The sequence below is a fragment of the Fonsecaea pedrosoi genome, assembly GCF_000835455.1.
Source record: "Fonsecaea pedrosoi CBS 271.37 unplaced genomic scaffold supercont1.7, whole genome shotgun sequence".
In the NCBI taxonomy this organism is placed as follows: Eukaryota; Fungi; Ascomycota; class Eurotiomycetes; order Chaetothyriales; family Herpotrichiellaceae; genus Fonsecaea; species Fonsecaea pedrosoi.
In genome coordinates this window covers 2,810,919-2,832,847 of record NW_013550609.1, presented here as the reverse complement: position 1 = coordinate 2,832,847, position 21,929 = coordinate 2,810,919, and the positions used below count along the sequence as shown (strand labels likewise).

Below are 21,929 nucleotides of genomic sequence, written 5' to 3'. Positions count from 1 at the left end.
CAATATAAGTGCAGGATTACTCTGGCCATATCCCTTGCTCAAAGCCGTGGGCGACCATACCTGGGCTTTCCCGTTGTTGTTGACCGAATTCTTCCATGTTGTCTACTTTCACTCCAACAGCCACCAGTTCATGAATGACGGTTTTGTCATCCGCGCCATGATCCTTTAGGGTTTTCCAAAAGCCACATCAAACTCCCCCAAGACATCCATACTGTCGTCAGTCGCACACGTCGTGCTTGATCTGCGTTAACAATTGATAGCTGTTTCGAATCCAGAATGCTCAGTTTACTGCGCTCTATGGCAATGCTCAGCCTCAAGTTGAATTTCAACTGGTCATTCTTTGACTTTCCCATCACTTCTAGAACACGTGATACTTAGACTCACTTGCTTGAACATCGTCTCCCAGTTGACCACCAAGAATCTCGGCGGGCAACGACGCGTTCTCGTGTGCACCTGACTCAGCTTGCAATTCTTGCAAAAATCCCGTTCTGCCATCGCTTATGGCCATAGCAGCTTCCTCCTGGTTTGGGATAATTTGAGAGCTTCTCTGAGGTCCATAATGAGCCCTCGTAGATGGAGGCGTGTCGACCCAAAGGAGTTCGCTGCGCTGCTGGCCAGGCGATGATTGCGAGGTGAGCAAATTTAGACGTTCGTCGTCAGCAACAAATCCGCCCTTAGCAAAGTCTTTCCAGCCTTTCCGGAGCTCAGATTGCTTGACCGGAGACAGAGAGTCCGACTGATCATTCTTCTGGGATGCCGAACTCCAACCTGTTCCTCGCTGGCCATCAACCTTTGGCGGTTCTGGCCGGGTTGGAAGAGATGCATCGATGCGATAGCCTAACGTTGAGATATGTGGTGGACCAAGCCCAGTTCTAGCCTCGAGAGGGATATCCTGCGGAGGTAAGCGGGCAAGTGTCTGATCAAAGACCGTTGCACCCGGTACCTCCTTATCTTTGTGGTCTCTTTCAACAGTTTGCGCCGGCAACGATCCAACAGTCTCACTCGTCGTTGCTTCAGCTTGCCTGAACTTGGTAAATTCATCACAAGGGCAAAAACATATTTGAGAACATCGGCCACCACACCTATGGCCACACATGAGCGTCTCGCGACAGTCGAGCGTGCATTGGACGCCGTCAAGTGGGTGTTGATGGCAGAGACTAGGGCAACAGTGACCACAGGGCAGAGTCATGTCGCAGGGCAGCATGCAGCCACCTCCGTTGTTTTCCCAATCTCCTGGATATCTAACAAGGGTAGTCCTGCCATGGGGTTGACACTGTATTGGAAGCACACCCCCAAGTCGCCTGGGATTTGCTTCGAGTAAAGTCAGGACAGTGTGCCACAAGTCACTTCCGTTCATGAGGATTCTGGCGTTTCCAAAGAGATAGAAGCCGTATTTCGCCCGGGATAGAGCTACACAGGTTCTGTTTTCATTGGACAAGAACCCGATCTTGCCTTCCTCATTGTTTCGGGCTAAAGACAGAATGACAATATCGTTTTCTTCTCCCTGGTCTAAGGCAAGGTTAGAGTTGAGTTGCCAGAGAAATCAGTCAATGGGTGGACAAGGTTGACGGAGTGCTAGGACAGGCCACAAGTGCACAACCCTAGGCTCCCACCGAGAATCAAAATGCAAAACAAGGGAGGCAAGAGACCATCACTTACATGAATCCACTGTTTTCACATTCATCTTGCAAGCGTTCCGAAATTCAGGGAATGCTTTCAGCTCAGCGACTATGCGTTTGCGCTGTCCGTTGTAAAATGTCAGTACCGTGATCCGCGAAGGGCTGATGCCGTTCCTGAAAAGGTAGAGGTAGAAGCCAGCGATGAATTTGGCCTCTTCAGAGTTATACGTTGAGAGGGACTCGTCTTTCGCTTCCCACCATTCGTGGTCGAAGAAGAATGATTTGATCTTGCCCATACCCCACGACTGGACTGGCCGGTCGATGACACTGGGGTGGTCCTTCAGATGTGGGTAGAGAACGGAGATGAGTCGACTAATTTCGGGCATCATTCGTCGCTGCTGGAGCAATCTTTTGAATGACATGTTGTTCCGCACAAGTCTTTCAAACAGTGACACATTCAGATGGAAAGGGTTGCCTTCTAGTTCTCTGACGCTGCAATGGCCCTGAAGCTGTTGATGATCTCCAATCAGGATGAGATGCTCGAGGCTTTCCACGCATGCGACCGTGACAGGAGCTTCCAGCACCTCAGCCGCTTCTTCGATGAGGATAATCTTTGGTTTGAGAGCTGCCACGAGAGGTCTGTATTTGCTCAATCCAGTAGTTGTCATACCGATGATGGCAGATCGCTGGAGATAAACGATATCTTGTTCCCATTTGCCAATGAGGTAGTCTTTGACGAGCTGATTGTAGTTCTCGGCTGCCTCCCGAAATTTGGCTGTAATCGCATCCTTGGCTCGTGACTGGATAACGTGGTAAACAGGACCACGCCAGTAATATCCGATTTTCCACAAATCTGAAACAGTATCCAGCAACTTTGTCGCTCTAGCAAGATCGGCTGATGAAGGAGGCTGAACAGTAAATCTGTCGCGGAGTTCTTTCCACGGGCCTCTGAGCATCTCAATGTCTTCTTCATCATTGACTCCTGTAGAGTCCTCGTTTTCTCTGAGCTGCTCGAATTCGAGATCGTTATCTTCAACTTCCTCGAAGCCGTAGTTTTCTTCTGTATAGTCGACCTCGAATGGTACAAGCGCTTTATCCAACCATAACTGTAAGGGACCTTCTGCTGCGGTGGTTGCCGAGACCCATTGGGATGCACCATCTTCGAGTGATCGAGCTTGTTGAGCGCTGATAGCTCCTAGCTTTTCGAGAACCTGAGGTCCAGACACCTGATCTGTGGACCACGGGTCCGGCCCTGACATGGCAAAAGGTTCCAAGATCTGAGTCATGCTATTGATTTGTTTGTTCAGGAGGCTGCTGGCTTTTCCCAACGATCCACCTGGAACTGGCCTCAGTCGTTCCGCTTTCTGAAGTGCAAATAATGCCCGCTTCTGGACCTCGGGATTGGTAGAGCGGCCTCCCAACCGAACATAATTGGGCTCGAAGACAGAGATATGCTGCAACAGCTGATCAAGAGCGTGATTTGTCTGAGCAGCAATAACTATAGGCGGATCCGATGCCGTCTTCCGATTCGCATGTAGAATTTCAAGGGCTTTTCTCGAGACATATGTCTTTCCTGTCCCGGGGGGGCCCTGAATAATAGCTAGTCGTTTGGTAAGAATCTCTTTCAGAGCCTCCCACTGCGTGTCGTCCAGCGAGTCTGCGGGAGTCGGAGGCCAGTCTTTGGTTACATCGACTTTGGAGTATTCTTGCTTCTGTGCAGGGCCCGCTACTACGCTCAAGTCGAGAATAGGGTTCTCGTGAATGTAGGCAGGAGGTTGGGTAGAGGGGGAGAGATGACAGATATGATCACTCATGGGGAATCTAGGGCATATTAGCACAGACAAGCTAATATTGCTTCCGAAGCACGTACGTCTCTGAGCTAAGCTTTTGTAACGCTTTCAATGTGTGACGGTAAGCCTCAAAATAGCCTTGCTTTGCTTCAATCATGAGCCACTCTTTCTGGGGGTCGAGCTGGATTTCTTCAGGCCGGGCAAAGTAAATGTCAATCTCTGGGGGTTCAGACAACAACCCAGCCAGCGGCCTTGCCGCGATGACAGCCACAACCATGTCGTTCAGATCGATGGTCTTGGTTTTAGCTGGTAGGAGTGCGACGATACTGCCACTGACCAGTCTTTTACTGTTAGCCCATTTGATGCGTCTTCCTGCTCGACGCGTGGTGAATTTGATCCTGGCAGCAACTCCTCGACGTGCAAAAGTAAAACCAACAATGTGGACCTGATCGTACACCGAGAACTTCATAGTGTCACTGGTGGTGGGATCCCGAATGAATTCCTGGATGGCATCACGGAGGCAGCCGACGGAATCCTCCCGGAGTAGTGCATGGTGAGTTTTCAGGTATCTGTCCTTGCTCTTGTAGGGGCCCTCAATCTTGTTTGCAAGGAGGGTAGCTTCTCCGACAGCCAGCTCCTGCTTTGTCGGGACTTCGTCTTGAGAGAGCCAGGCATCTTTGTCAGAGGTAGATTGGATCTGTGCTTGCTTTGTGTGATAGTCACGGATGTCCAAACAGAGGGTAGGGCCAGGTTCGTCATTGAGGGTGTTATCCCGGGCACTGCGAACATTGGAGTGGTGACGAACACTTTTGAAGCGCTCGGACAGCTCTGCGTTCATTTCTGAAGAGTTGTCAGTAGTTTTCATCTCGATAAAGGTAGAGTGATCAAAGGCTAGGTTCCGTGCAAAGTCAAAGCAAGGGACTCTGTGGTGCTGGGGCGTGATTATAATATCGAACTCACCGCCAGTCTCAAGTGATTCAAAAGAATTGTTGCTCTCTGTTCCAGCAGGATGTTAGTCCTTGATCAAGATAAGAGGTGTAAATAAACAGAAGCTGTAGTTGGGTGTTGATCATACCTACAGTCCTCTTCCCAAAGGCGGGATTCCCTCGCCCACGCCCTCGGTGGGTCGATCGCCGTCCTGACATGGCGGTCTGGATGCTGCAAATGAGGCTGAAAGGTGACGGGACCAGTGTCTGGTGGTTCACATGAATAGCTGGTGGTAGAACGAGGCGGCCGGCGGACAGTGGCGAAGACACAGATCCAGAGGCAGACGTGCAATGAAAAATACTTGTGTTAACAATTTGTGCAGGCAGGTTTGGAGTCAGCTCAATTCGCAGGTAAGAGGCAGTCTAAGACCTGTTCAGCATTTGGGAGTCCCACAGTACGCGACACTTTGGCAGAGAGGTTTCATGCTAGTGGTTGGAAGAAGGAACCAACCCAGACGTCTAATCAGCCAACCGTGTCCAGTAGCTGTCAAGAGAGAAGCTTGCGTCGTGATGGTCACTGAAAGGATCTCGTCTATGACAACAAAATAACTGAAATAGGCATATAATCTGTCAGGCGTAGAGCAGTGAAATCAAGTTACACAAGCATCAGGCTGAGGCTGGACGCCAAAAGGAGTCTTAGCACTACTGTAGTACCTGCCTGGGATGCTTGCATACTCAGCCCGAAAAACCTGGCAATGGTCCAGATCATCGACAGACAACCAATGAGACATGATATTAATAAACGACAAGAGCCCCAAGGTAAGGAGGGACAAGGTAGACAGAGCAAGTCATTTCAATGTCGGCTATTTTGCTTGCTTCAGGATATGCCGGATCGGATAATCATGTACTCCGAAGACGCTAAACCTTGGAGGGAATGGTGGGAATCGTTACTTTTGATCCAGTCGCTGTCTGGGATTCATTCTCACAACCACCGATTTCAAGATCGGTTCCTTTCGATCTATATATACACTTTGACTGTTGTCATTTGAGATACTCAGCATTGTCTAGCTGCTGTACGCTCCCATATCCAGACTATGAGCCAGCATAATGCCCACATTCGACGAGGATGATGACCGATCACAGGACGGAAGTTTCGACAACGACAACGACAACGATGAGACCATGCAAGATCTGGATGATGCGGATGGAGATGCCGAGGGTGACGGCGACGGCGATCAAGATGTGGACGGCGATGGGGACGGGGATGGAGAACTAGATGGTGACGCCGACGGTGACGCTGAAGCGGAGGCCGAGGGCGATGGTGATGGTGATGACGACGAAGATGCGGAAAGCCAGTCTGAACAATCCGACAACGAGGACACCTCTGGCGAGCAGAATGCAACACAAGAGGATACTCAACAACCTTCGTCCACGCAGATTGACCCTTCCCGAGGAGCTGCAACAGCCTCAAATATCTCCCCTGAATATCTCGAGGCCTTGACCTATGATATTGTCCCAACCATCGCCGCTCCTCACAGCACATCTATCAACGCCGTCACCACCACTGCAGATATGCGATGGGTGTTCACTGGGGGCTCCGATGGTTATATCCGCAAATTCAACTGGGTTGATTCGGTCAACTTCAAGCTTGCTCTTACGGTAGCTCAACGGCATCCCTTTGTCGACAGTGTGGTAAAAGCTGGGGTCCTGATGACATACTGGGAGAACTGGGACGCTCGCCCAACTACCACCCGCACCTTGTCGCCGGTATACTCGCTTGCTTGCCATAGTCAAGCACTATGGCTCCTATCCGGTACTGCATCAGGTCCCATTAGGTTACAGTCAATCAGACACGACGAAGGCAGAGAGATCACGTTGCTGCAGAAACACACGTCCGCTGTCTCAGTCCTGACACTCTCCTCGGATGAAAAAAGTGTACTATCCGGGAGTTGGGATAAAACAGTCTTGGATTGGGACTTAAACACGGGCCAGGTGCGGACCACATTCGCCGCTAGTGCCAGCCAGATATCTTCCATTGAATCTCGTCCGCTGTCGTCGGTACCTGTCCCAGCCGAATCAGGAGAGGTCATTGTCGCTAATGGCACATTCTCCTCCAACGATAGTAAACCCCTTGCCAACGGTGTCAAAAACGAGCCAGCCGGTGTTGATACTCAAGAACATCCCACAGTTGCGACTCCAGATTCTCTGTTCGGGGATGACGATGATGACCTCTTTGGAGGCGGGGCTGGTGGAGTCATGGGTAATGGTAGTGACCTCAGTGGTGCCTTCGGCGAAGAGGATGATGAAATGGCGCGTGCAATTGCAAATGGTCCACAACCCGAAGAACTCGTTGACCATCCAATGTTGGACTCCGTGGATCCAGCTGCTCAAGAAGTCCCAGCTCCTACCCAAGAGGACTCGAATCTCTCATCAACTGCACCAGAACCCACGCCGCAAGTCCCTAATGGCGCCCTCGATACCGCTGAGCAGCCGCTTATCAATGGCTTGCCACATGCCGAAGATCTCGAAAAGCAGGATAATAACCAGAATGATAACCAGGATAGTGAGGTTCCGAATACATCTGACTCTACTTTCCTCGCGACATCTATTGATGGAGCGATCCGCGTCTGGGATCGAAGACAACCCAAACCCGTTGCGCGTATTCTGCCACGGAATACACCTCCTTGGTGTCTGAGCGCGTGTTGGTCTCCTGACGGCAACTTCATATACGCAGGACGGCGCAACAACACTGTCGAGGAGTACGACCTACGGAAAGGGCTCAAAGGACCCGAACGAGTTTTTCGATTTCCCAATGGAAGTGGTGCCGTCACATCAGTCAAGGCTATGCCTAATGGTCGCCACCTAATATGCGCTTCGTATGATATATTAAGATTATATGATCTCAAAGAGTCACAATCCCAACGATCAACCGTCCCGTTCTTGATCGTGCCTGGTCATCGAACTGGGGTCGTGTCACACCTGTACCTTGATCCAGCTTGTCGATTCATGCTGTCTGCTGGAGGCAACCGGGGCTGGGAAGGGGCTTCGACCGAGGTCCTTCTGGGCTATGAGATAGCTCCTGGTCGATGAGCAGTGCCAGGCCATGTTTTGTTCGACAAGTTCCAACCCAAGCCTAGGGCAGGCCTTCTCCTCTTTGTCGACTCGAAGAAAGGAATGGCGGCCACAGATAAAGGAATGTCTTTGGGAGAAAAAGCCACTTTGGTGTTTTCAATTGTCGACAAAGACCGAGCCGCCCATTGAAAGAGACTGCCAACGGTGACCAGGGGAGTAAGCAGTGGAGTCTCTACGCTGTGCAGTATCCTCTAGTGTCGTGCGCAAAGGCAGTGAGTGCGCCTGTCTGTCTTAAAATGTGTTTAACCGTCGCTCGTCTGTCTGCCGAGCCTCACTATTCACATGCTGAGCACCTTCTCTTCCTGATTTTTCACAGATGATCCACAACACCACAGACCATCCCACTTTCTACATAACTCATTCTTCCCCTTAACCATGCCTACCACGCAAGGCTTCGAATTCCTTGTTGAAGGTGTCGACGGCACGCCATTTGCCACATACGGGACCAGATCTTTGGGTCGAAGCATCGTTTCCACCAAAATCCAAGCCAAAACCGGTGTGAGCTTTCAAATTCGGGTCAAACCGCAAAACCCCTTCCCCACACCGAACGATGCACCCCTTGGCCAGAGCAGGTATAATCTGAGACCCTCGACACGAAGAGCTGAGCTGACCAACGGCAGGAGCGTGGGCAACCTCGAGTCACCAGGCGCATCGGCAAATCCAAAAGCTTCATTCCTCTATGTCGCTTTCGTGTATATAGACGGCAACAAGAAGGCCGAGTGCTCGAACGTTGTCGTGGTGAATCCTGAGAGCCGCAAATACAGTGAAAAGGGTTGCTTGCTTCCAGGACGATACTCTCTGCTCGACGATACTGCAACTCAGAATAGGTCGGACCAAGGCGAGCGGGCACATATGTCGATCTGCCCATGGGTGTTTACAGAGAGGGGGATCGATGTTCTTATGAGCCGCATGAACATCTCAACTGCAGACCCTGACATCCCAGCCACGGCAATGGAGCAAGAATTGGTGGACCTCACACACGCAATGGACAAGGATAAACTAGGAGAAGCCGCCCAATTCAAGCGAGGAGAGATCGAGGTTAAGATCCTCAGAGTCCTGGAAGATTACGTAGTGGGCTCCGAGCTGTACTGGAAGAGAGAAAACCAGGAGACTCCTAAAGATGACGACGGTCAAACCCACGATGTCACGGTCGATCGGGGGCAAGAGCAACAAATCCACATGCACAGCGTCAAATACCGTCGGTACCGACGTGACGAGGCATTTTGGTGCAAAGCCGTCTTCCAGTACATGGACATCGCCAAGCTCGTGAACCTCGGATTATGCAACCCACACGGCGGACTGGTCGAGCGTCCCCAAGGAAATACCATCGGCAGATCCCTGCAATCATTGTCTAGTCGTCATCATCAACTAATGCCTGGCCAATTGAAGCGTACGAGGGGTGGCGGGCAAGAGTCGGGCAAGCATGGCGAGTCTGAGCTTGACAGGTTCTCGTCAAGCGAAGACTCGGCCTCAACCACAACCAGCGACTCTGACGTGCCTCATCGAAAGCGTCGTGGACCAATGAGAAGACGTGGAGCCAAAGCGTCGAACAAGAAGATGACAATGGGGGAGACTCGTCGAGGGACAGCACGCGCATCAGCAGGCATTCAAGGGCCAGGAGTTGGAGCAGCCAACAGACAATTGCAGTTTGAAAAGGCAGCTGGGGGGCAGGACTAAGATGTGATAGCTCGAGGCTCGCAATAAGGACATGCTCGACTTGGGGGAGGATGCGGCTGGAACAAGATGTCTGCTCAACACGGACCATTTGCTTATGCCCCCCGTGGCATTCGAGGTTATTTATTGTCCGAAGCGGAGCACAGGGCTTGAGCAATTTCGACATCTTGATTGGACAAGCAAGAGCTGCGCTTGTAGCTTATTGAGGCGGAGTCTTGGATGGTTCACAAGGCAACCGATTCCACCCCATGTCCGCAGTTTGGCTCTCCCGCCTTCAACAGATCAATGCGCATGATTTCAATCAATGACAATAATGCTCAACTTCACTGTAGTTCTATTCTTCTCGACGCATCTTCACTGTTTGCCCATACGTTTTGTTTCGACCACTGCAACCCCCGATTCCCGCATGATTGGCAGCGGTTCAGACCCCGGTTGACACTAACTGGTCATTGTTTCAGCTGAGCCGTCCCCGTATTCTGTTTGGCTGCGCCCGCCCCCATCACCAGTGACCACTGCGAAGTAACACAGACTGCGGGCAGACCGCTGCGCCCATCTTCAGGCTGGCTCAGCAACTCGATTTACTCTAGTATAGGTGGCTCAAAGGTGCATCTGTTGCCAATTTTGAACCGATTCTCCATCACCAGACATACCTCAACCGTTCGTGCTCGGCGCTCAACACAAGCGCTGCATTGATTCTTACCACGGACCAGCTGTATCGCTTGCGGTGTCACCATACGGAGTTCACAGAGGACCCTCTTTTTCTACATCTCTCAGGAAGTTGCAGTGAGCGAGAATGTCGGGTGGCGGAAGGAACTTCTCCTTCGAGCCCCAAGATGACAACACTTTGAATCCGCATGGACGGGAGCCTCAGACCCAGGCATCGGAACCACCACACCTGTCTTACCAACCCTACCAGCAGCCGCCATATCATGAGACCCCACCAAGGGATTTGATCTCTCCTCCTCCCCGATACGCCTCTGTCTCCCCAAGTCGCAATCAACAGCACTCTCCTCCCCAATCCCCCCGCCGACGCGCTGTCCCTCAAGACACACATCTCCTCGCCGATACCTCGCCTCCCAGAGCGCTTTCACGACGATCAGCACCTACAGACTACGACGACCACGGCCCTCCCCCTCCTCCGCCTCACAGGTCTAGTCCGAACAAACTCTCAAGAGACGATTCACAAAGCCACAATCCCTACTCGAACGTGAACGCAGGGATGGACCACCCTGGAAATAGGGGGGTAGGAGGGGGATTTGACCCTGTTGCGCAGGGCGCTGGGGATCGATATCCTTACGAGACTGGTATTGACGGTGCTCGCTCATTTCCTCAGTCCTACTCTCCATACCAACAACCACAGCCCTCGTCACGGCTTCCCGAGCGAGCCTCATATGGTTCGACATTCGCTCTTGCTCATGGTGCCGCAACCCCGGGCACCATCACTCCTTCTCCTTCTCCCGGACCCAGATCCTCTGCCTACTCCGGAAGGAGTATTCCCTTGGAAGAGTATCACCCCAGTTCCCAAACACCACAATCGTACCCAAGCTACCACGATCTCCCCTACCAGACAAATAACCCCGGCAGCTTCCTAAACCAAGCCAACATCAATCCGAACAACATTCTTGACGATGGTGATGACGGAATACCACCAGTTGGAAACCACCGAAACACTGGAAAAGGCGCTGGCCCCGCTGCAGCCACTGCAGGAACCGCTGGCTTCCTAGGAGGTCTCTTTGGCCGCAAATCAAAGAACCACACTCCTAGCGGGACTTATGATGCTGTGGGTGCGGCTTCTAAAACCGAGCGAAGTGAGTGGTTGGCAGAGCAGACCAGAGGGAAAAGAAAGATGAAGTTATGGGTGGGTGTTGCCATTGGCCTTTTTATCGTCATCGCCATTGTCGCAGGCATTCTGGGTGGCGTCCTGGGTTCAAAAAGCTCAAGCAGTTCCGGCCCGTCCAGCGGCGACACTAATAATGCAGCCTCAGACACTGATGCGAATGGGGACCTTGACAAGAATTCGGCCGAAATTAAGGCTCTCATGAACAACCCGGACCTCCACAAGGTCTTCCCAGGAATGGATTACACCCCTTGGGGTACACAGTATCCTCTATGCTTCACGTACCCACCCTCCCAGAACAATGTCACACGTGACATGGCCGTCTTGTCACAGCTCACCAATGTCGTCCGCCTCTACGGTACTGACTGCAATCAAACCGAGATGGTGCTTCATGCCATTGATCGTCTTGAACTCAGCGACATGAAACTCTGGATGGGCGTCTGGATTGACACCAATCAGACAACCACAGATCGCCAATTGGATCAGATGTACAAGATTCTGGCAGACACAAAGGACCACTCGGTCTTCAAGGGTGTCATTGTCGGTAACGAAGCTCTCTATCGTGCAGGTGAAGACAAGGCACAGTCGGAGCAGGAACTGATCAACGTGCTGGACGGTGTCAGGACCAAGTTCAAGTCCCTCGGCTACGATCTCCCCATTGCCACATCAGATCTAGGAGACAATTGGAACGCTCAGCTTGTGCAGGCCGTGGATTATGTCATGTCAAATATCCATCCCTTTTTCGCCGGTGTCACGGCAGAAGTCGCCGCCAGTTGGACATGGGATTTTTGGCAGAATCACGATGTCATCTTGACTGAGGGAATGCCCGACGTCAAACAACTCATCAGTGAGACGGGCTGGCCCAGCGGAGGTGGTAAAGATTGTGGAGGCACGGACGGATCCTGTACGGCCGGGCAGAGTGGATCTGTTGCTGGCGTTGATGGCATGAATACCTTTATGGACAATTGGGTGTGTCAAGCATTAGCAAACGGCACCGACTACTTTTGGTAAGTCGCGTCCCCTCTGGATAGTAGTAACGGTTATAGACTGACATCAGTACGACAGGTTTGAGGCATTTGATGAACCATGGAAGGTCATCTATAACACTGCCAGCCAACAGTGGGAAGACAAGTGGGGCCTCATGGACCCAGGCCGGAACCTGAAGCCAGGCCTGAAGATCCCCGACTGCGACGGCAAGACGGTTGGGTCTTGATCAAACTTGGGCGGCGGCCGATTGAATCTGGGAATCGATTTAAGCCATGTCGCCTCACGAACACGCCTCATTCCTGACGCGAGTTGGACACGGTTTATTGCATGATATCAGTGTTGCAGCGTTTTCGGCATTTTTGTTGGAATGACATTTTCATGTGTACAGTCGGCAGCGATGTTGCTAGACGCCCCCCATGCTGGTGATCATGGGTAAGAGACTGAGCAACACGGCCAGCGGGTACGGGTAATTGGAATATGCGGACAGTATACGAGCTTGAAGGAAGTCATGTCTAGGTTCTTTGGATGCAAGGGGAAAAGTCACTAGGGTCAAGGGGCGGCATGTACAATACTTCGTGGCAATTGTTTATGGAGTGCACAGGCAGTCATGGTGGCACGATGTATATAATCGTTTCTATATAAAAGTAGAAACCCGACCGATATGGGAGGAGCTCCCGAGGGGTATGTATACGAGGGCCGGAGAGATACTGTACAATAGTTTCTTATCTTTATCTGGGCTATTCTGTCGACCTCCCCATTTCTGGACCCAACCCAGCTGAACATCCCATTTGAATATGCGACGCATGTACAAGAATGACTTGTACACACGTGTACAACGCCTATCCCGTAGACACACTGTCCTCGGCACAGTGCAGTACATCCCTGTCCGTTATCTAGATCGTACCTCCTACCTCGTTCATCACACCTCATCATCGCACAGGATAGTTCAATGTCAGGGACAGGGGATAGGGGACAAGGATAGGACAAAAGAGGGAGAGAGGGAGAGAGGGAGAGAGAAGGGGTCAAAGAGGAGAAGAACAAAAAATACCATAAACACGCGCGTCTGTCAGATCGAAACAAAAGATGCTTTGGCGCAAAAACCGCTGAGGGAAGAGACAGAGACAGAGATAGAAGAATATCCATTCATTCTCTCCTTGAGAGTCGGCGTCCTCATCCTCGTTCCTCGCCTGGCCGGTCCATCGAAATTTCCTGCCAAAGAAAAACAAATAAAGATCCGTGATTGACGGAAGTTCCTCCTCCTATTTTGAAGTGGTTGGTGGTGACCCTTTCCTTTCCTTTCCATTCCGTCCGTCCGTCCCCTGCAATCGCTGTGCTGTGCTGTGCATCGCATTGCCTTATCCATCCTGCCCATTTGAAGCTCCATATACAGCCATTTTCGCTACCCGCGTCTCCCTGTTCCTTGTATATATACCATATCCCAAATGTCCAACTCGGTTCCCATTGCCATTCTCATTCCCAAAATTTCCATACTTCGGGGCCATACCAGGCCCGAATGCTCAAATCCAATGAATCCGCCCAGGTGAATATAAAAGTGATCAAGACAACAAAGAAAAGAAAAGGTATCGTGAAAGCATCAAAGTGAACAAAGGCAGCCTCTGCCTCCTCAAAGTCCTTGTCCCGCAGCCGTTGACCCTGTGAATTGAACAATGCACCAGTCGATCCGTTGATGGCCAGTCGTGTTTGTAGATGGGTGCGCGCTTCTGGCCATGGCAGAACCAACTTGGAGGTCCAAGTAACAAAAGAGAAAATCGGCCGTCTCTGTAAAATCGTTCCAAATCCCGTTTCCCAATTCCAGCCACAGTACATTCCCAACCGTAATGCATAGCTGGAAGGGGTGACGAGGCAAGATGCACTCGCCATTGAAGCCATTGCTTGGTTGAGTAGACTCCCCCGCAATAAAACAAGCACCAAATCAACATCCGCCTGCTACCAACAACGTACCAGAACAGCGGCAAATCGCACCAGGGTATCCATAATGTGTTTTATTTCCCTCCCAAAACGAAAGGTTCCCATATAATGAGCTGCCAAAGCAAAGTAGGCATGTAAGGAATGTTGCAGATGTCCTCCCTTGTTCAAATTTCAACTGTGACGTGCAAAGGTCGTAGGTCGCGACACTCTCGAAACAAAAGGTGGCAAATCGAAATGCGGGCGAGAGGCAGCTGAGAATTAGATGGACCGCAAATTCAGGTATCGTGTGATTGCATAGCGCACGGAGTGTAGCATGCGACCGTCTGTGTCTCGGCTGGTGGCATCGATATACAGCGCATCGTTCGGACAAATCGGACGAAAATGTACAACCCAAAACCTGCACCCGGAAGTCTCGTCGGAAGTCGCAAAACAAATATGCGGACATGCTTGGCCGAGCTACCGACACTTGTTTAGTCCGAGGTCGGGGCTGGCGGTGTCGGTGCTTGCGTAGTGGCTCTGGTTCGTTCAAGCCATCGCCGCTTGCCAGGTCGAGGTTCGAGGTGAGCTGGGATATGTGATGGATCGGAACCGGATGCGAGGAGTGCACTTCGTTGCTTGCTGCGGTAGGCGTCGACTGCGATACGTCAACATTTTCAGCGCCATATCAATCTCCGAAGCACTCACGGGCTCGAGCAAGGAAGATTGGTCTGCTTGAAAACACTCGACCCTGTCCCCAAGCCATGCGATACCCGAGTTCATTGATCTTCTCTTCCCGGTCTCTTTTGCTCCGAGAGATGAGAGGAACAGACACCTCAGCTTCGCCATCCGTGGCCGGGACCGAAACAGATGTTTTCCCAATCGTCGGCACACCGCCGTCGACTTCGTCCCCTTCTTCGACGAAACGTGCCCCCGGAATCGACTCGGCACCAGTCTGCATCTGAACCGGGAAGTATGCACGAGGGAAAACAGCGTTCCGCTTGCGGTAAGAATCCGGAATCTCACTCATCTCGATTTGATCCAGAGTAACCTTGACTCGCACACGGGCATTTTTCTGCGTATCCTCCACCAGAATAAACTTTCGTCTTTTGCCTTCAGGCAGCTCTCCGAATAAGGCATTGTCTTCCTCATTCTTCTCCTCTTGTTCTTTCGAAACCATGGCAGCCGTCCCGCCCGGTCGTCCGAGATGGTGGAGACCTCCCTGCATTGATGGTGCCATAGATGGTCCCAGAGAAGGAGCCAGCGAGGCTGGATAGCTTGGATAACCTGCGAAAACATGACTTTGACGCAAGTCGTTGGGACTCGCCATTTGTGGAGTTACGGGATTTTGTCGATACGCCTGTTGTGCGGGATTATAGGTGGGAGCTGGAAGAGTGTTAGCCGGGAGTTGAATGAGCAGTTCGAGTCCTTTTTAGGAGGGGTTGATTAATGGGTTTACATTACCTCCAACATTATCATGCCCGGTAGGAGACACATCCTGGGCGTGATGGAGTATCTGAGACTGTGTGCCGGGTAGAGCACCAGGGGGCCTGGTTGGGGGAGCTGCCATTGAGTTTGGACCGGGAAGCCCTGTCGACACGGGACCGCCCGACCCAGGTGGCTTCCCCATGGACGAGGGTGTCATCTTGGACCTGTTCATCTTGGCTTGTCGCCGGACACGACGACTTCGCAAGCGCGGGTCTTGATTGCTGTTTCTCCAGCTGTCCACCGCCCTTTGGATCAGGCCTCTCTTGCCTCGAAGACATGGGTTCAACTCTGCGAGTGCCCAACCCACATTGTTGCATTCTGTTTCATAGTTCAGGCGGTTCCCTTTATACTGTTCTTTCGGCACACAAGCTCGTGGGTAGACGCAATTTTCAGACTTGAATTCTTGCGACAAAATAGTAGCATCCACCGAGTCAACGTCACACCTGATGGTATACTCCATCTTTACGCGGTCTCTTGAGTACTCGAAAGCTATCCACTGTACACCATTCCCGTCCTGCCGCACCTTTAGAGGAGTTGTGGCAGGAATAGGTCCGGGGGCAGCGTTCGAGTTCGGTTGTAGATTTGGCGGCATTTGTTGCGTTGGAGGTTGTTGTTGTTGCGGTGGTGGTGGCTGCTGCTGCGGTTGTGCCTGCTGTTGCTGTGACATTTGCTGCTGCTGCTGCTGCTGTTGCTGTTGCTGCTGATGTGTAGGTTGCTGTTGTGCTTGTTGTTGTGGTAGGGGCGAGGGCTGGGGTGCCGGGGTTGGATGTTGCTGCTGTTGAAGCATTCCCGCTCGCGCTTGTGGGGTTTGCTGATAATGCTGGGTTGGCTCCGACTTCAGTCTTGGACTGCTGGAAATGGTGGAATGATGTGAGGCAACTTGTGGGCCCGCAAGTTGCGAATTGGTAGATTGATACGGTAGCATCGACTGGGAGTTAATTGGATGTTGCTGAGGAGTTGCATGATGTTGTCCGTATGACTGGGGTACCGAATTCATACCATACTGATATCCATACAGTGGCTGGCTCAATTGAGAGCCTGGTTGAGCATACATGGGCCTTACAGGGTCGTGGGTCTGAGGGGAGGTGACGGAAGCTGGAGAGTTGGATTGGGGGGTGTGATAAATTGGAGGGTATGGCCTCTGCATGGTCGCGGTTGCTGCCATAGAATCGGATTTTTCTAGACCTGGAATTAGCCCGCCGAGGTCGATAGCGATTCCAGTGCCGTTTTCGACTCACCAGGGGGGAAATAGGTTCCAGCACCGCTGTGCTGGCTTCGTGGACTTTGCGTCGGAGGGTAGAAGTTGGGTGGATCAGTGGTTGCGGGTTGCGCTTGGAATTGCGCCTGGCTATTGAGAAACGGCGACTGGAGAGTGGGTTGAGGGGTGTAGAGGTTCGGGGACGGATAAGGTTGCTGGGTGCTCTGACTTCCGCTCAACGTCCTCGTCTGCGATTGTTGCGGAATGTGATGCAACGGCGCAACTGATGAATATGGCTGTGTTGTGCGATGCTGCATGAAGAGCCCATATGGTCAGCGCAACGATCGCGACAAAGATGAATCAAAGCGCGACAGAAGCAGAATCGCGTCCAGAATGTGAGAGTAGGAAAAGAAGCCGTGAAGACAAGTCAGAATGAAAGTATCCTGAATAGCTAACGGGAGCCCGGTCGAAAGCAATGCATTTTGATTGATCCAAACCAGGGCAAGTATTCGCGATTGGGACGACCCTCATCCCCCCGGTTCATAGTGGAGAGCCAGGGGACCTCAATAGATCCTGAATCTTCTTTAGGGCAAGAAGCGAGAATCCTGTGTTTGTCGAGGAAAAGGAAATTTGGGATACACGAGACAAGCGCCCACAAGAGCACGAATCACTGGCGGCTGACTCAACGGTGTTCATACCTGTAGGAGTGGTGGCAGCAATAGCAGAGTCTGGCAGGGGATCTGGCCAAGGTGCCGGGGGATATTGAGTGAGAGGACAGAGGGGTTTGTCGCGCAATGAGATAGAACCAGGATAGCATGCAGCGAACAGGCAAAGCTTTAAGACTGGATCGAAGTTTGTTGCGGCACGTCCAGGGTGTGGATATAATGGAGATTCGAAACGTTTGAATGGATAATGTGGGAGGGGATCAAGGCGTGCATGTGATAACGGATAGGGCAGCCACCAGGAATTTGTGGGCGGGCAGGGGGGTGGGGTTGGAGGTTGTGCGCTTCTGGGAAAACCAGCATACCATGTACTGAGATTGTCGCCGTTGAGGGAGCCCAGGGAGTCGAAGCTTAGCTGGCTGGATTGTGGATGGTGGAAAGATGGGGAGTGGAAGGAATACTCGAAGGGTGTTGCTCTGGGAAGTAACCAGGGCATGCGGGGGACTGGATGTTTTTGTTTTGACAGTCAAAAATGGCGAAGGTACAAAAGTGTGCACGTCAGACGTGGCGGTGCAAGGTCAAAGGGGGAAGGATGATGGAGAGCACAAGTTTTGGCGAGAGTTGAAAGAGATGGAATGGATGCCAAAAAAGCCGAGGGGCAAGGGCGTTGTAAAAAGACGATGGAGAGGGCGAGTTTGATGGGTGTGGGTTTGTGCTTTTTCGAAACTGGTACCAGTAGCGTGCAAATCAAGTGGATCGATGGCGCGGGAGCTTAAGAGGAGACACCGGAGAGGCATTGGCATGGCAGGCGACTTGGGAACCAGGCCAGGGTCGATGGAAGAGTGGGAAGAGAAGAGGAGATAGTGGAGTCGAAAGTGGTCATCGGTGTGGTGGATTTATGGTGGATCTGAGAGGAGTATTGGAGCATTGGACAAGAGGGACAAGGTGGTGGACTGGAGCCCTGGTCCAAGCGTTGACTTGCTGGCGTGCTTCTGGCACTTTTGGTGCTTGAAGAGCCGGTCGCAGAGGGTACGAGTAGGAGGGGGGAAAGGGAGCCACAAGCGGGCTAATCATAGCTGCTCGAAGGGGCCAAACAAGGACCCGACAAGAGATCAAGAGCCCAGTTGCCAGTTGCACGTCGCGGTCAAGGATCCTGGCCTGGGACCCTGGGCAAATGCAGCCCGGGGCCCGGAAAATAGAGCATGGACCAAAACGATGACTGGGGTCTGGCTGGCCCCCGAAACAAGGACCAGGACCAGGGTAGTAGCCAAGGAAGCAGAGATTGTAGGTGCGCCAGGTGGTTAACCGCACATTGGAGGACCAGCATTGGCCCAACTGGGCTTCAACGGCCAGACCAGGATGTGTCCTTGGGAGGAAGAGGAGAAAGTTCACTCGTGACAGGTGATTGACATGGTGCGAAAAGCGGGAAGGAGGGGGGAACGCCTCCCCCCAAGATGCGAGATGTACAGACAAAAGACACTGCGAGGGTATGGTACTAAAATGACGGGAAGATGGGTGGATGAACAAGTTTTGAGACTTACGTGCAATTTAGCATCTGCTGCGCCGTGAGCTTGTGTATTCGTAGATCCCAAGCCTGAACCAGCGACCGAACTAGGCCCAGGCTCAGGCCCAGTTGCTAGATCGGGAGCCTTTGCTGGTGCGACGGCATGTGAGAGGTTCTGCAGACCTTGCTGCTGAGGGTGAGAATGAAGCGTGTTATTCTTGAACGCGTTGCGCGTAGTCGTCAGGTGGTGGTGGCGGTGGTGGTGCATCTGCGTATTACCCAGACTGGCAGCATGGAGGTTCAAATTGGCAGGGCCAGATGATTTCTCCGAAGCGACGGCGTACTTTTTGCTCTGGGTGGGCGCCATGGCGCGCGGCATGGGGACCAAGCGTAGTAGGTGCGAGGAGCAGGTAGGTAGAGGGGGATGACGAGTTCGAGATTTGACCGGGTGGCCGAGGTCAGGGTTGTGGGTTCGTCTCGGCTGTCGCTTTTTAAGGGAGATCGGAAGTACTCCGTAAGGCGGGCTGGTTTAGAGAAGGATGGGAGGAGTTTGGAGTTTGGAGCTGGAGGGGCTGCTCAAGAAATGAGCCTTTGAGGTTTAAAGAGGCGAGCGGGTGTGGCATCAAGGACCAGCAATCGTAGGCGATGAAGCCGCGATAGCTAGTCACAGGGCTGGGCCAGGGTCCCAGTTAGAAAAGAGAGGGCCAGGAATTGCAAGTCGTCACGACGGGAATATAATGGTGAAAAACAGGCGGCGGTAGGAAGAAAGTCGCAATTCGACAAATGGTAACAGCAACGGGACTGGCTGGAAGGACTACTCGTATTGAGATGGTGGGATTGCTCACTAGTAGAGGATAATATCCAGTATCAACCATGACTTGGCAGCTTAACGGGAAGAATGATCGGGAGTGACTGACGAAAAGAAGGATGGAGATGGAGACATGGACTACGGTTTGGACCTGGCAGTAGCAGTAGCAGCAGTAGCAGTAGTTCCTAGGGTTGTTTGTCGTTTCTGCTCTCTCCTCAGCTGAAAAAGAGACGTCGATAATACCGCTCTACTCCGAGCAGAATATCAGACAATACAAGTGTCAACAAGATGCTCAGTTTGCCATCAGCTAACGCTCAGGAGAGGAGTACCCATACGAGTATCGTAACCTCTCGTCCTACTCTGTATGTCACTCTCTAGCGAGTACCTATTACTCGTACTTTGTCGTTACGAGTCCATGCATATCGTACCGTGCGTACCTCCCTCGCACTTCGGATGCGGGTAATGATTCAATTGAAAGCCCCCAGTGTCGAAGTGGTAGTAGGTACGAGTATTGCCCTTCCCCCGAATAAACTTCTGGAGGGTCTCCAGGGTGTTCTTTGGGGGGAAGAGGGAAGTGGTAGCGCACTGGCCTCTCGCGTCTCGTGGGAATCCCTGTAATTTCCAATGGCCCCCGGTGTCTCCCCCCTCCCCCCTCTGAGCAATCACGGCGGGCCCCGCTGGAGCCTACCTGGACTCGTTGGGTCCTACCGGGGTCTGAATGCCCCAAAACATGTCTAGTGGCCCACAGGAGAGTTTGAACTCGAAACGCCTAGAGGTCATCAACGGCGCTCCGGCGATCATCACGCTAGTCGACTAGTCGTTCTGACTGCAGCCTACCATGCAGCTTTGGCCACAATAGGTTATACTATAACATGCAACACGCAAACACATCTCTGCATGGCTCGTCTGTACCCAAGGAGGGAGTCCGCAAGTCGACTAACCTGTCCAGTCAGCGCCCCGGTCAAGATGGCAAACAAGTCCCCTACTCATCCTCCCTCCACCCCTCAATCGACATCTGCAACAGACTGGTCGACGCCTCTGAAAGCCATTTTTACCACGCCTCTCGAATCACGATCAGCTTGCGGAGATTACTGCGATCGAACCTGCGACCCTTGTCATTGAGGGCAATCTAGCCATCAAATCGATCTTCGTGCGATTAAAGGTAACAGAAGAAAAGAACCAGATCCACACATGGGCCGCTCTGGCCGCGTATATTCATCTCTCACGGAAAAAGAGGTCTCCTGTCTGCATGTCTCGACGTTAGTCTGCGTCGAGCTACAGACCTAGTTTGTTTGTCGTCTGTTTTCTCAAACATGGATCCCTGGACTTCTTGCTGTGCTGAGTCTCGGCCGCTGCTTCCTCTGCCTCCTCCTTCGCTTTCCTCAGAAGCTCAACTCCAAAATGTCTCCAATGAATCGTCTCCGCTCAGTGGCGAGAGTGATACTTTGTGGCCATTCCTCAAGCTATGCCGGAAACAGACTTAGGCCCGCCCTGCAATACGACTCGTGAGCATGAACTGCCATGTGTGGCCCGGCGCTGATCCTGGTTCTGGTTATTAGCAGCGTCGATCTCGGGGAGAAATGGACGCCCCATTCATCACCACTCCCTCTTCCCACCCCCCGCCCACTTCCCACAGCTGGATTACCTGAATGGGCACTTTTTAAAATAATAATGACTGAATAGCTGGAGTTTCGGTGATGCGTGGGCTTACGCAACGTATGTAGGCGTCTCTGCCGGCGATAATGGGCCTTGTCATTGGTTCCATACACCCGCACCTCGAGAGCTACACAGATTTTTGTTGCTTTTCCCCGTTGTAGCCACGACTGGGGCAAATCAGCCGCAGCAAGAAAGGTCACGACTTGACGGCCACAACGGCCAATATGAAAGTCCGCCAAGTTTGACAATGATCGACCCCAGCAAGCCCTAGCGACGCAAGGGTGGCGAATAGCCCCGTCGCTCAAGCCTGCGCTGACCGGGGTGTTTGCTGGTGCCCGGCGCGCTCTCCTGCTCGTAGTCCTGGTCGGCTCCCTCTGGAGCCTCTAGGCACCGCCCTTCAACCCCCCGGCTCTTACCTCCTAGCACTGGCTAGCAGGCATGCAAAGCTCACGGATCCAACTCACACCCCTGCTGCAACTTGCATCGAAGGAAGCTGTTCACGACGTCCTACAACTTCAACAACATCACCAAACATTCAAATAGATTGTTTACCCAGCCTTGTTCGACATGCAGCTGACAGGAATACACTCAGACTTGATGCTCACAGGGGCCACCGGATTGTTCTGCGGTCAGTCTCAGGCCAAGTTGTATTATAAATATACACACATGAGTAGCACGGATTGCCAATTCGGCTCAAGAAGCATTAATAATAGAAGTGGCCACTCTCAGTCTCGCACAGATCT

At 52.2% G+C, this 21,929-nt stretch overlaps 5 protein-coding genes across 5 annotated transcripts; 3 read left to right on the top strand and 2 right to left on the bottom strand.

The window, feature by feature from the left end:
- Positions 1-358: 358 nt before the first annotated feature.
- On the bottom strand, positions 359-4,247 carry Z517_11063 (uncharacterized protein; the record flags this gene model as incomplete). Its single annotated transcript, XM_013424671.1, has 3 exons — positions 359-1,509; positions 1,660-3,440; positions 3,490-4,247. The coding sequence occupies 3 exons, from the start codon at positions 4,245-4,247 to the stop codon at positions 359-361; spliced, it is 3,690 nt and encodes a 1,229-aa protein (XP_013280125.1).
- A 1,195-nt stretch (positions 4,248-5,442) lies between these two features.
- On the top strand, positions 5,443-7,425 carry Z517_11062 (uncharacterized protein; the record flags this gene model as incomplete). Its single annotated transcript, XM_013424670.1, has 1 exon — positions 5,443-7,425. One exon carries the CDS (start codon positions 5,443-5,445, stop codon positions 7,423-7,425), a length of 1,983 nt encoding a protein of 660 aa, XP_013280124.1.
- A 417-nt stretch (positions 7,426-7,842) lies between these two features.
- On the top strand, positions 7,843-9,144 carry Z517_11061 (uncharacterized protein; the record flags this gene model as incomplete). The annotated part of the gene is made up of 1 exon (XM_013424669.1): positions 7,843-9,144. One exon carries the CDS (start codon positions 7,843-7,845, stop codon positions 9,142-9,144), a length of 1,302 nt encoding a protein of 433 aa, XP_013280123.1.
- A 790-nt stretch (positions 9,145-9,934) lies between these two features.
- On the top strand, positions 9,935-12,191 carry Z517_11060 (uncharacterized protein; the record flags this gene model as incomplete). Its single annotated transcript, XM_013424668.1, has 2 exons — positions 9,935-11,985; positions 12,044-12,191. The coding sequence occupies 2 exons, from the start codon at positions 9,935-9,937 to the stop codon at positions 12,189-12,191; spliced, it is 2,199 nt and encodes a 732-aa protein (XP_013280122.1).
- Positions 12,192-14,364: 2,173 nt separating this feature from the next.
- On the bottom strand, positions 14,365-16,873 carry Z517_11059 (uncharacterized protein; the record flags this gene model as incomplete). Its single annotated transcript, XM_013424667.1, has 4 exons — positions 14,365-14,528; positions 14,579-15,256; positions 15,335-16,537; positions 16,597-16,873. 4 exons carry the CDS (start codon positions 16,871-16,873, stop codon positions 14,365-14,367), a joined length of 2,322 nt encoding a protein of 773 aa, XP_013280121.1.
- Between the last annotated feature and the right edge of the window lie 5,056 nt (positions 16,874-21,929).